Source organism: Pagrus pagrus, assembly GCF_965226575.1.
Source record: "Pagrus pagrus genome assembly, chromosome: 4".
Lineage (NCBI taxonomy): Eukaryota > Metazoa > Chordata > Actinopteri > Spariformes > Sparidae > Pagrus > Pagrus pagrus.
In genome coordinates this window covers 10,987,430-11,001,595 of record NC_140188.1, presented here as the reverse complement: position 1 = coordinate 11,001,595, position 14,166 = coordinate 10,987,430, and the positions used below count along the sequence as shown (strand labels likewise).

General features: G+C 44.6%; 1 protein-coding gene across 2 annotated transcripts in view; it reads left to right on the top strand.

Moving 5' to 3' along the window:
- arhgap32a (Rho GTPase activating protein 32a) overlaps window positions 1-7,683 on the top strand; it is a 29,611-nt gene extending 21,928 nt beyond the window's left edge. For both annotated transcript variants that reach the window (XM_084351894.1, XM_084351893.1), the window contains exons 14-22: window positions 921-1,065; window positions 1,456-1,538; window positions 1,930-2,037; window positions 2,211-2,356; window positions 2,444-2,657; window positions 3,058-3,209; window positions 3,382-3,456; window positions 3,568-4,236; window positions 4,417-7,683. In XM_084351894.1, coding sequence (XP_084208020.1) covers window positions 921-1,065; window positions 1,456-1,538; window positions 1,930-2,037; window positions 2,211-2,356; window positions 2,444-2,657; window positions 3,058-3,209; window positions 3,382-3,456; window positions 3,568-4,236; window positions 4,417-6,659 — 3,835 coding nt within the window. In that variant the 3' untranslated portion in view covers window positions 6,660-7,683. The remainder of the gene's footprint in view (window positions 1-920; window positions 1,066-1,455; window positions 1,539-1,929; window positions 2,038-2,210; window positions 2,357-2,443; window positions 2,658-3,057; window positions 3,210-3,381; window positions 3,457-3,567; window positions 4,237-4,416) is intronic.
- The last annotated feature ends 6,483 nt before the right edge of the window (window positions 7,684-14,166 follow it).

Sequence of the window (14,166 nt, the reverse complement as noted above, 5' to 3'; positions counted from 1 at the left end):
ACCGTTGCCACGTCACGTGTAATGTTTCAGGAAATGATACAAATCTGGTCATGTGTTAATGATTCTCAGTTCATCAGAGAAATTGAAATCATGTGATATTCATTTGTGTTGAATATTTTACCAATCTGGCCGCTTTTGGCGGTATTAGTGATGTAAGCCATAGAATATCAAAATAAATCAGTCTCATTACTTGCAATCACGCTTCTCCAAACTTTAATCTAAATAGCATTAACCGTGCCAAGAAAACCATGTTACTCAATTGGAAAGATAAATGATCAATAAACCATTGGCTCAATCTGTTAACAGATCACACACAACATCAGGGGCCATGTGCCGCTGTTGAAGTAACATTTATAGAATAATTATAAACTTAAAAAAAAAACAATTTCAAAACTTGACATTGAACCACTAATCAATGCTCAATAATTAGATCAAATGGACGGCTTGCTCAAGAGAGACTAGGAATCCTCTTTGTTGGTCGTTACTGAGGGTCGGCCTACTTGCTGGAGTAGTAAACCAGGTTTTTAATCACTCCACTGACATGACTGACTGTTATTAGTAAGACCCCATGTATTTCCAGGGAAATGGAGATAACACCAGCAACAAATCTTTATTTTGAGAGCAAATTGTATGTTTATTTTTTTGGTAATTGTTGTATAATCGTCATATTACATAACATAATATTGCAAAATAACCTTGCAAGATGCTTGCCCGACACTGCACCTTCTTATTTTCTGTTGATGTCTTATTGTCCAATAGTTTAATAATGTAAACATAATAATAATTGAAGATATAATTTATATATAGCTTTTAGATATAAGTGTTCGTGTCCTCCTTGTTTCTGTGGTTTCACACTGACAGATGGCCAGTAGGATGACTCCCACGCTCTCCTATATCTTCTTCTTCTTTCTGTGGTCTAGGCACGAGTTTGACTCCGAGCAGATCCCAGACCTGACCAGAGACTCCTTCAGACAGGACATCCACTCAGTGGGCTCCCTCTGCAAGCTGTACTTCAGAGAGCTGCCCAACCCTCTGCTCACCTACCAGCTCTACGACAGATTCTCAGTAAGGACCAGAGCAGTGGAACTGGGGCAGGGATTTATGCTGGGGATGAATATGGGAATAGAAACTGGCAAAGCTTTTAAGCACTGTGAGGAGGAAAAGGCGGCAGAGGACAAATGTTACTCAGTTCATCAAAGAACTGGTGAGACAATGTAAAATTTTCGGCTCATTTTAAAGTGCTGCTCAAAACGGGGTCACTGCATTGCACTGAGCTTTCTAGGAACAGCAGGGGGGATTGTGCCCGCTAAAACCGAACAGCAGATTAAGGGAGCTGAAACAGAGGCTGCTCTGAATACAAAAGGGGAAAAGAGAGAAGAGGGAAGTTAAGGCAACTCCGTCTGTTGTGATTATCAGCCCACTCAGTGATGTGACGCTTATCCTCTGTCTACACAGGAGGCCGTGTCTGCAGCCACAGATGAGGAGAGGCTGGTCAAAATCCACAATGTCATCCAGCAGCTGCCTCCTCCACATTACAGGTCAGTTTTAAAAAGCTCAACGTTGCACTCTGGTGGCCTGAAGGGGAAGTGTGTGGTTTCTGTCAACGCTGTGATGCTACTTTTGATTGTGTGAAGATTTCTTTTTACTTACATCTCAACTACAGAGAAAATCCTGCTCTCAGATGTGAAACTCTGCTTCAAATAAGTGCCAAAAATGTCAGTCTGATCACTTGGGGGGTACAGCGCAATATCCTTGTTGTGCATGGGCATTTTTTAATAACGTCCATGCAAAGTGACATTAATCCTGCTTGTTAGTGAACCAGTCCTGTGACACCACCTGTGAGTAATAGGGAGGATATTCTGACCCAGGATTGACATTTATTACAGTCTAAAATGATGCATACTAAATATTTGCCTTCCTTGTCTTCAGGACTCTGGAGTACCTCATGAGACACCTCTCCCACCTGGCCACCTTCAGCTCCATCACTAACATGCACACTAAAAACCTGGCTATCGTCTGGGCACCTAACCTCCTCAGGTGACTCTTGAACTATCGCTCTAGATGTGCGGCTCCCTGCAAACAGTTAAAATGGCACCATTAGCGACAAAAAATCCTGTTTCCTTCTGGTGTTTCTGTGACAGTGAACTGGGGCATGTCTCTGTAGTCCAGAGCTGTGAAATAGGTTGTGATGTACTGTAACTGTGTTTCAGGTCCAGACAGATCGAGTCGGCCTGTTTTAGCGGCACAGCGGCGTTCATGGAGGTGCGCATCCAGTCGGTGGTGGTGGAGTTCATCCTCAACAACACGGAGGCCCTCTTCAGCACTAAACTCAATGCCATCATACGGGAAAGCACAGGTAGGTGAAGATATAAACAAAATTACATGTGGTATCCGTTCTGAGGTAATATGAATCTCTAACACACTCTAAACACCTCACTTTTAGGTAACAACACCTTAGCCAGACCGAAGTCCCTGCTGGTCAGCTCCCCGTCCACAAAGTTACTGTCACTGGAGGAGGCCCAGGCTCGCACTCAGGCACAGCTGGGCTCCCCGGCCACCACCCCCTGCCTCACACACAGTGACTACATCGAGGTCGGAGAGGGACCCGGAGCTCTGCTCGGCAAGTTCCACACCGTCATCGAGCTCCCGATGGAGAGGTAGTTTAATGGACTGCCCGATCAGTCCTTGTTTTTCATTGAATGTGTGAATTCATCCGCTTCATGACCATCAGTACACTTGAGTCGCTTTAAAGGTTTGTGATGCTTGAAAAAATTAGTCGATCAATCAGTTTGTAAATTAGTTCAACAGTTTTGGTAGATAATTAATCATTTAAGTTATTTGTTGAGAAAAATAGATACATAAATAATATTTACATACAAATATTTCCTGGTAAGTTATTAAAATGTGTCATATGTGACAAAAATCAGACTGAAATATAAAGAAAATAATCGTTAGTTACAGCCCTTATGTTTTTATTTTGTCTCCCCGTGTTTGAGGTAACTGGCACTTCTGTTGAAACAGGGAGTGTTGAAGGTGATTTGTCTCTGTGTGTTGTAGCAGCAGCAAGCGGCCTCCCTCTAAAGCTAAGAAGTCTCCTGTGGGGAACTGGCTCTCTTTCTTCCACCTGGGCAAGTCCCAGTCTGTGTCCAAACGTAAACTGAAGCGACACCCCAGCGAGCCTAACGAGATAAAGAGCATCGCACTGCCAGGTCAGATCACTGCTGCTGTTACACAGCCAGAATACATAAAGCCTCTGTGGCTCTCCCAAGCTTTTATCTCTGCACTTTTTTAATGAACATGTTGATTTCTTCCGCTAATCTTCATAATTCGCTGTTTAAATATTAATTGTGAAAAATTAATTTGCTGTGAAAACATTGGCAGGTGGAAGAGGTGACAGTGGCACATTGCGCTCTACAAAAAGTGAGGAATCTCTCACCTCTTTGCACAATGTGGAAGGTAATTGTTCATTAATTATATAATCAATTAATTATTTAATAATATTAGACTATTATCTGGATTATTGACAACTCAAGACTCTAAATATGCATGTGTTTGTTTCCATCCCAGGGGAACCTCCGAGTTACGCCCCCCGCAGACCTCGTTCCACTAGTGAGGCCCTTTCTGCCGCCTGTAGAGACGACTTACGCCACACCAGAAGTAAAGACGACCACAGAAACCACCCTCTGAATGAGACTCATAATGGTGCCGAGCGCGTCCGCACCGCAGCGTGTATCTCACCTCCGCACCAGGAGGACGAACTTGATCTTTGCCCGCCGGCTGCAGGTATCTATAGTTTGGACTTTGACCCCATGTCTTTTCAGTTCAGCCCACCCTCAGGGACCCCTGGGCTGCAACACAACAAAGACGGAAATAAATGGAGGAAGAGCGCGGGGTGTTCGAGTGAATCGGAGCCCATCTCCTCTCCAAACAACAACATTAGCTGCTCTCCGGATATTAGTCCCGTTCTCGGTAAAGGTGGGAAGAAGGTCATCTCTAAGCCGATCTCTCCTAAACTCAGGAAGAAATCTTTTAAAACGCAAGCAGATGTTCAGAATGCATCCGCCTCTCCTCCTCCTCTTCCTACTTCGTCTCCCCCGATGGAGAAGTGTGAAGCAAAACTGGCAGATGGAAAGGTGGCAAAAGCGCCCTACCCACACTGCAGCCCACTCAGCACAGCGAGCCAGGCGTCAGCCCTGACTGACCTCAGTCAGTCTGCGCAGAATCTGCCTGATCCAGGTCAGTACCACGCCTCTCTGACATTACACATAAGCTTTAATGTAAATAGTTAGTATCTATTTAAATAATAATGCATTCTGTAGTTTCTTATGAAAGCTTTTGTGTCTTGTCCCATCATGTCTTACCATAGCTTTGTTTGTCCTGTCATACTGTAGCGTTGTTTGTCTTATCCCTCCCCAGGAACAGATAGACTTATGAGTTCAGTATCTGTTCTCCCTCCTCACCCTCCCTTGACGAGTGCTGCCCGCAAGTTGGCGTTGGCTCTGGCTGAATCTGCCCAGAAGGCCAGCAGTGGCTCCCAGAGAAGACACAACGTCCCACCGTACCCTCTCCAGAGACAGGAAGCTCCTCACGCCCAGGACAGACCGCCCCGGCCCTCTGTCCTTGACCTTAAAGTGTACCCACAGGAGTACTGCGGCCCTCATGTCTGCTCTGCTTCACAGTGGCACACATCAGCGCACAGCCCTGTGGAGAGCCACTGCTGCCCTCATCCTGTTCATTTCCTACCTGCGCACCTCGACTCGGAGCCGTCGCAGGTCACTGATGGTCAGGAAAGCACTTGCAATTTTACACCCAATGTCAGCCCGCTCGGGTCAGGGAGCTTGGATGAAGGCAGCGCTGAGAGGAGGGAGCGCAGGGAGGAAAAAGAGCTCATAGATGTCGCACAAGCTGAACCCACCTATCAGAGCGTTGGCGTTTCAACACCTACCCAACCTGTGTGCTCTGCGCAGAGCCCGTCAACTTCTCCTGTGTATGTGAACACCGACTCTATCAATGTGTTTAATTTCCGAGCTGTTCTGGCAGAGGCCTCCATGCCTGCCTCTATCGAAGAGGTCCTTCCACGTCAGTTACAGTCTTCCTCAACCCATTACTACAGCCCGGAGGAGGACAGACCTCGAGGCCTGGTTGAGGATGTCTACAGTAATCATCATCACCATCATCATCACCATCGGCCAGTTCAGACTGGACGAGTTCCACGGCCTGATGCTCTGCCACCTCACCTTGTGGGGCCAAAGGGCTTGTACAGGCAGTCGTCTGAAAGCCGCTACAGCACTTTAGGGTTAAGGCACCCTTTGTCACCTCAGTACAGACGTTATCACAGAGACGAGCACCTTATCAGTGGCTGCCAGAGGCAACAAGGCCCGTGGCAGAGGTCAGAAGATAGAATCGTTGGGCACCCGGCCATCCGGAGGGCTCGCTCCTTTCATGCCCCTCAGATTAGTCACTACGAGCTGGCAGAGGCAGAAGTCCTGCCCCCTGACACCATGTTTTATGTCGAGGACAGCCCGGATGTGCCCTATCAGAGGCTGATTCAGACAGGCATCCACCCTGTTCGGCCGCAGTTTGACAACACACGTGCCGACTATCGTTACAGCCCCTACTCTGAAATGAATCCAACAGATGGCTCCCGCTATTATGTAGAGCCCTCCCGGCAAAGTGGTATCCGCCACAGTCAGTCTTACACCGTGAGATCCACAAGGGAAAGTGGACAATCAGATTACTACAACTACTCTCCGCGCCGTGTCCCACCTGTGAACAGGGAGCTTTACATAGAAAGCAGGGACACTGTTGTTTACGAGGCCAGAGACGCAGAAGTTTTTGAACGAGTCGTTTATCAACCAGTCAAGCAGGAGAGCAAATCCAGACGCACCAACGCCAGTCCAGCTGTGTCTCCTGCCGAGAGCCCCGTCTCGCCGACTGACGCAAGAAGCAGAGACATAATGCACACGAGAAGCAAGTCGGATCCTGGAAACGGCTGCCTCCTCTCCAGCAACAGGACAGAAAATCAAAGTGTTGTGGTAGCTACATCCCCACCTTCCCTTAGGTCCCAACAGGCCGACCCTGAGGTCAGCAGGCAGCAGCAGTACGGTCACCGGTCGAGTGCCGAGCCAGGACCATCCAGGCGGATTCAGATCAAACCGCAGCCACCGCTTCGCAAAGTCCCCTCGCTTCCAGAACGGGGCTGTCCCAACCTCAAGAACATGGAGCACAATAACAGAAGCCATACACGAGGTCCCGACCAGGATAGACTGATGATGACCAACGCTGTCAACAGCTACTCCGCTATGGTTAAGCCCGGCATCCTCAGGAGACCGGGGAGGTCGCAGAGCACCAGAGAAAATCGCCACCACTATTATCACCCCGCCAAATCCCCTCAGGATCCTGAACATCTGGGATCCTTTTCCACTCAGCCCAACAGAAGGACTCAGAGCACTAAAGTCAGACCCACACAATACGACCACATGGAGGGGTATTACGCAGCACCCAGACCTAAACCCACAAGATCCAGTAAAGCCGGGGCCGGATATGTGCCTGGCCAGGGCTGCATGTCCCCCCGCGGGCACAGACTGCTGTCCAAGGCTCTGGGTCACGAGGCGTTTTATCATGCTGCACTGAGATCAGAGGCCGGGGTCTACGACTGATTCTGACCACTGGTTTTATCTGATTCCACATCGGGGCCAAAGGAGAACAGCACTTTATCCTCTGCCAGACCAACAGACTGTTGTGTTGAAAGTGTGTTTGTTTTAACCTTCAGGAGCTGCTAAAAAGTGTGAAGTGAGGCTGCTGCTGGGCATCATACTGTCGCCACCGCCGGTAGTTTCATATTTTTGCTTTTTGAGGGAGCTCAAAGGGAACAAGTGAATCATATGCAGATATTGTCTTAAAAGATTTGGAGAGGCATGGTTGAGGAAATGACGGCTTATATATTTTATTTAATGTCTAAAACAGCAAGAGATGAAAAGCTAAAGTAACTGGTTTTATTATATGATTTCAGTATAGGAATGTGTATAAAATAACATTCATTTTAAATGTATTATATTTGTATAAATAACACACCGCTAACATGTGGCCAACGTACTGTACATTTTGTTTTCTATTCTAGTCTGCTCAGACTTCAACAAGCACTTTTGAGGATAACTGTGTATGAAACACATTGTCTTAACGTGGTGTACATGAAGCCTCTTGATATACAGTATATATATTTTTTTCTGTAAGAAACAGCTTGCTTTGAATCATCGTAAATACTAAAAATAGCACTTTTGGGGGGTGAAATGGAAGATACTGTAACCTCAAGGTTTCTAATATTTTTCGCTTGTTTTCTTTATCACACATTGTATATCGCAATCTTAAAAATAACAATGATGATTTCTGTTAAGGTCAAAGCTACTGTGGAGAAATATGCTAGACATACAGTCAATGCAAATCAGCGCGTTCAGTTAGGTGAAAAAGGTGTATTTTGTATTGCATTGTGGTTTTGTCACAAAAATGAAAATTTCTCTCCTCTTTTAGGGAACTTTTAACAACGTGGTGTTTTACATAAATTATGATGTTGTTTTATTCATTAAAGATGCTATTTCAAATCCAAACATGTAGATGAGGATATTCTGTTAAGACATGTTATTTTAGTGAGAGTCTTAAAAAAATAAAGATATATTATATCAGTGATTATAGTTGATGAACTCTTTTGTCATTGGTGTATTTTAGGGGAGAGAAATGGAGATGTACCTAAAGATTTTTGTAATATATCAGCTTAAAAGGTGCAATATGTAAGAACTGGCCACCTGGTAAAGTCACTCAAAACAAATAGGCGACAGCACATCACCAGTAATCGTTAACTGCTGCTAACTGTTGCTGCTGTTAGCTGGTTATATCAGTTAGCCATGCAGCTAGTGGTCCAGACTGGGAGTTTGAAGCACTTTGAGAGTGTTGGTGTTTACACCGCTAGCACAGGAGCTTTGGACTGAGAGGGGCTGTGGCTAGCTGGGTAGCATGCTAACCTCAGTAGATACCTCTGGAACGCAACACATAGATGTCATAACATTAGAGTTATTTCTTCACCTTCTGTTGATCATTTTGGAATATTTTCAACAAAAATTCTTACTTATCGCACCTTTAAAAGAAAATTGCACTGATTTAGCATTGCACCTGACTGACATTCTCGTGTTGGACAAAAATATGAACAAACTTTTCAACTTACCCCCCCTCCGAGCATTTCCCTGTGGTGTTACCGTTAGCATCGCTGCTGTAAACACAGTGTTAGCATCATGGCTACCGCTAGCAGCCTGGCAACTGTTCACAAATTCACATTTTTTGACCTAGAAACACTGATCTCAGCGCTGTGAATAATGATATTAATAAGTAGGCAGGCTTTGTTACTCACTGATCTAGCCAAAGTCCCACTGGTAAAAAGAAAAAACACATACCAGCGAGGGAACAGACTTTGACACAGCACCAGGGCGCACTCTATTAAGCTAATGCCCATCTGTTCACTGTTGTTTCACCTCGGTATCAAAACTCTCCCTTTTTCGCCTTCTTTGCCTCCTGCATCAATGACTTTCAATCAGTGGGATAATGACAGGGGGAAACAATGCCTTCTTCCTGTTTTGGTTGCAAAATGGCAGACGTGCTTCCTTTGTGCCATTATGCTGCCTTCATTTTTGCGGGGGAAAAAAATCCATCAAGGTGGGCAGGCCGAGTGGCATATTGAAAGCGAGGTTCACGGGGAACCAATCTACACGCGGATGGTGTCATTTTTCAGCCATTACACTTTGCAATTTCTACTTACTTCAGACTGATAAGTTGAAGCAAACAAGTTGTCTACTAAGATTTCGCAGCATCTTCAGAATCCCTTCAAAATGTCCTTTAACTATGCGGATGGGAAAATATTCCATCTGTTACACGATACAAACAATTTTAAGCTGCCTTCTTTGTTTTGATTTGGAAACAGATGCAACTTTGAAAAGTGGTTATTAAAAATTTTCATTCAACCAACGGAGTATTTTTCACCCAGATGGTTTGAAGAGTCTTTTGGGAGTCTGGACATACCTTCAGAAACAACGGTAAGTGTTTTTTAAATTACCTTCTGGCTTAAAACATTGCCAGTAAATTATCTTCCAGAGAAACTGGGTACCTCAGATGAATGCTAAAGGGGGCTCGAGTGCTTTTCCCTTCTCAGATTGTTTGATTTGAATATTATTGTGGCATTGAGAGGTAAAACTGGTATAGAAAAAAACAAATGTATTAATTTATCAAACATCTTGGGACTTGACCCCCAGGTTGGAGGGGGCTCCTGCTCGTCACCACCAGGTGGCACTGTAACACTGCAGACATGAGAAGGCTCCAGATTGCATTCTGGGGGGAGATCACAGACTTTGATTTGCTTCTCAGACACCTCATATCTGCTCAGAAACATTGCAGAGGATTTTTCCTGTATTACTAGTTGTGTTACTTTTGAAGTTTTCGGTGGAGGTGTTTTTGGAAAGAAGTGCCTCGATTTGAGGGAGAAACATTCATTCAGAGCCCTCCTGTTGGCTTTGGCAGTGACCTCGGCTGAAGATGACACGCTCTGAAAAACGAGCGCGAGGCTGTTCCTCACACGACATAAGCTTACTGCTATAGAAAGCACATTCAATCACGGCTCCAAGCAAGTTGAGTGGCTGGAGGGATAATGGGCCAAGGTTGTCCCAAGTGCCTTGGGAATTGTTGCTTTGTTGGAAATTATTAAAGTGTTCCTCCTCAGATCAAAACAGCCGCCCATTCACAGCTGAGTGAAAGGCTTGGTCTGTGGCAAAAACCATTAAGAGAGCCCGTGGACTGTCTCCTGGCAGCTCTGCATTGCTCCTGGAGCAGCGAGCCATTGTTTATTCATCGCCGCATTGGCATTCAAAGTGCATCCTCACTGTTCTCTCTCATAACCAACAAGTTGCAATTTTTATGCATGTGAAGGTTGAAGGCAAATTATTTATGGGAGACTGGACCTGAGGAAAGAGACCGGCCTGTAGCAAAATGGTTTACGTTGAGAGCAATCCTTTTCTATAGGCTATTGAATTCGCCAGATCACAGCAAGATATGCATGTATTATTCAGCATTTCAGAGAGAGAGAATTGTTGCCCTGCTAGACAGCCATCTGCTTTTTGGACATTGTGATGCATTTGAGACATGCTACCCTTCAGGATCAGGTTAAAGTCTTATTTTTCAGCTGGGGGCAAATGAAATGAGTGGGGGAAAAAAAGTGTGTGTGTGTGTGGAGGGGGCTCTCCGGTGGTTCTCGCCTCCCCTCGATGCAGTTTTTAAAGTAAGACAATCTGAGGAAGAAATTGCGTGCACTTGTCTCGATGTGTCTGAATTGGCAGAAATGTAGCGCGAGTCGAGGTTCAGCTGCAAAGGGGAAGGAACTTTCACCTGTGTGAGAAATTATTCAAGAACATCTGCTGCCGTCCAGATGCGGAGATGGGATGTGTGAGGCGTGTGGTGCCAAACACCAGCAGCTGCAAGGTGAAAGGACTGTCACCTCTCAAGGGGCAGGTGATCTGCGCGATAATAGTCGCCCCGCACACTTGAAGAGATGACTCTTGAGAATTGAACAAAATTGTGCATTATAGACTCTTTACATTCTGGGGGAACAATTTAATCCTTAATGGTTCTGACTGTGACTGCAGTCTGCAGATCTATTACGGCAGGAGCTGTGTTTCTCTGGTTCACGGCACTTTAGTGGCTCCATAAAGAACCATTTTTGGTTGTTCATTACAGTGTAATGTTCCATTACAAAACATTATTGGAACTTTTATGAATGTACACTTCCTCGTTGCTTCTTTGATGCATCTTGACTGTGAAGTGCAGAGCATATTTGAATAGTAAAATGGTGCAGCAGGAGCCTTAACAAGATCCTGCCGAGGCTTATTTTTGGAGTTCATATCGGTCTAAATACGGGCTGATTTTCCCTCCCCTCTTTTGATTATGTATTAAGAAATATTGTCCTTTAAATTGCTGCCACTGTATATAGATGACACCGTGTGATGGCCTGAAATTGTGCCTTTAAAATAGAAGGTACTGGCGAGCACATAAAGCACAGCTTATAATGAGCTAAAGCATCCTTTTTTTGGTGCTTCTCCTCGTTGCAGTGACAGAGGAGAAGTCAGATCCGCACTCTGCCTTCCTGGCTCGGTGCCACTTTGTCCTCGGTGTTGACGGTTAGGAGATGAGCTTCACAAGAGCCAAACAAGTAGATGGCAGTTTCTACTTTTAGGCACGTTCCTGTTATCTTTTCGACATCTCACTGATTATGGAGTTAGGAGAAGTTGCCGCTGCCTTCTGTGCCGTAGTTACCGGCGTATTTTCAGATTTTGTATCCTTCCAGTGCGTGTTTGTTTTGCCAACGATAAGAGAAAGAAAGATCATCTCTGGCTCACTTAATTACCTAGTTAACATGACAATGGCTTCTAATTTAATTACAGCAACCGAGAGAACCTTGTTAGTACCAATTAGGTAGGTTGCTATGGGCAGTGATATATTTTTTATTCATGTGTATCATGCTTTTTGAAATAAAAAATCAGCTGCCTTTTTGGAGGGAGCACTGGAGGAGAGCTTAGTGATTGAATAAGTGATTAGACCGCAGGTTTGCACAAAGGCTCCTCACTTGCAGTAATGGCTGCCTATTAAGGCTCAGTTTTTTAATTTGACATTCACATGCATATCAAAGTGACTGAGCAACTAGACGGCTGTGTGCTGGCCCATACAATGCAAGGCTCAGTTTGTGTTGCAAATAATGCTCTTGACCTTTAACTGATGAATAATAGCCTGAGAAACAGAATGTAATTATCCGAGGCATTACAGTTGGTTCAAAAGGTAACCACCAGTTGAATAAGCTTGAGCAAACGTGAATCCGTTCGGGGGATTCGCTTGTAAATGATACATCTGTTATTTTTCATGGCATGGCTCCACCGCGCTGAATACAGTCTGATGATTTTGATTTTTGTTGCAAAATTTAAAAGCGTAAGGCTTCGCTGATGAGAGAATGGGAACAAAAGACAATTCAACAGGTTCCAGGGAACAGAGAGTGGGTTTTATCTGTTAAAATAAGAATAATAAAAAGAGCTCCCATCTGGATCACTGAGCATTTCGTGTGACCATCAGATGAGAGGCCAGAGTAAACAAGCTCACGCTCGGTTGCTGTGCAGACTCAAAGGATTCGCTGTTGCTAATGTTCTGCCACTGTCTGCTGCAGGTGGACGTACTGTACTCATTCATGGTTAGTCACTGCAGGGTTCACACGCAGATCCCCTCCACACATTAATTAAGGCATGCATAACAATTCACTAATGTGTGTCCGACATGGTTCTTACAGAACAAAATGCGCAATTTCTACAAAACCCTTAAAATGCTACATATTTCTTCTCCCTCATTAAATATGCAATGTCTCCTACTTCACTATGAAGTCTGTTCTCAGTGTACGTGTACGCTGAATATTTGGACCAAGATTGACTTCCAAACTATTGGTGATGTCACAAATCATGCTCGCAGTCCCGCCTATTAAAGTCAGATTACACTTTCGACAGATTTATGTAGAAACAGCCTCCTCGTGTCGAACTCTGCACTGTGAAGCTCAAACATTCACCTGCAGGAACAAGAAGAAAAACACATTTTGACTGGAGGGGGACTTTGAAAAAATTTAAAAGGGGAATCCAAGTCTTTTCAAACCTGGGTCCTGCATGTGTTTGTGCGTGAATGATTCATACTTACCAAAAATGTTGGAATCAGTCCAGCAGATCGCCTCAGCTGGCAGCCACAACACGACTGCAATCCTGCAATCACACCTATCCTGCTTCGGCGGCACGTGAGCGTCGTGGCACGTCTTGCTTTTCATTTCGGCAATTCAGAGTCTTGCCTTTTTTTTTTTTTTTTTTTACTTTGACTTCTCTGCAAAAATAGACCTGAAAACTGGTGTCATAGACATCATACCAGTGTTTCACTGCAGTTCTAATGTCTGCATCTGTAGATATGACACCGACATGAAAAGAGAAGACACAACAGGTGAAAGGCAGCATTTTTCTAGCGCAATCTTTTTCTTTCTCTTCCTCTCTTCCCTTTTATAACAGGTAAAGAAAAACCCAGGGAAAACTCCGTAGAAAAAGATAGGGCTGGCAGTTTTGTGTGGACAAACACACGTGTGAGCTGCAGAAGTTCAGCAAAGAGGCCGTCACAAGCTCAAGCAGGATGTGCGTCTCAGCTGTGACGCAGTCTGTCAAATTAACGTCCACTTTAAGTGCTTGTTTTTGCCAGTGACAGGCTGAAACGATTCCTACAGAGAAAGGCCTTTGCGTTAAATAATGAGGTCATTTAACCAGAAACACAAGTCAGAGTTGGAGATCGGAGTTCAAGTTTAACTTGTACACACAATGTCCCGGGAGAGGGATCCCTCCTCCGTGGCTCTTCCTGAGGCGTCTTCGTTTTCCCTACTCTAATCAAGGGTCTGAGGACAAAGGATGTCGTTGTACAGATTGTCCACTGAGGTAATGTGATTGTGATTTTAAGCTATATAAATAAAAGTGATTTGATTTGACCGAGGGGAACTTCATGGTCATTGCTTTCAGAGCGAGACTGTCTTTGAATAAGACTCGTGTTTGTAAAGAGGATCTTTCTCTCGAACATAATGATCTATCTCTGTCGGGATCGTTTCTGTAATGTTGTCAGAGCACTTTTAGTGGATGTAACTCTGACAGTCAGATTTGCCCCAAAGGATTACATTGCAGTGACAGCAGCCATGTCGCGGCTGCCAGCTGAGGCTCATTCGTCTACACGCCAAAACACGTAAATACAGGGCCCAGATTTTAAAATGCCGGGATTCTCCTTTTTTATTTTAACCATTGTGTTTACAAGGTTAGGAATATGCTTGAATTTGAATATAGTTTTTGGTTTTCTACAGTTTACTATCAGAAGCTGTCAGTGACAGACAGGTAAGATGCCGCACAGGGTTTAAAAAATGATGTTAGAAAGTGAAAATTCTATCTGAGCAGAAAAGCAATTACATCCGCGCTCATTTAACCGACCAGAACAGGGAGCCTCGCTCGCTTCAGGCTCCACCTTATGTAATTTCAAGAGTGTTTAATTTATGCATTTAAGACCTCAATTTAATTTCTACGTTAAGAAACA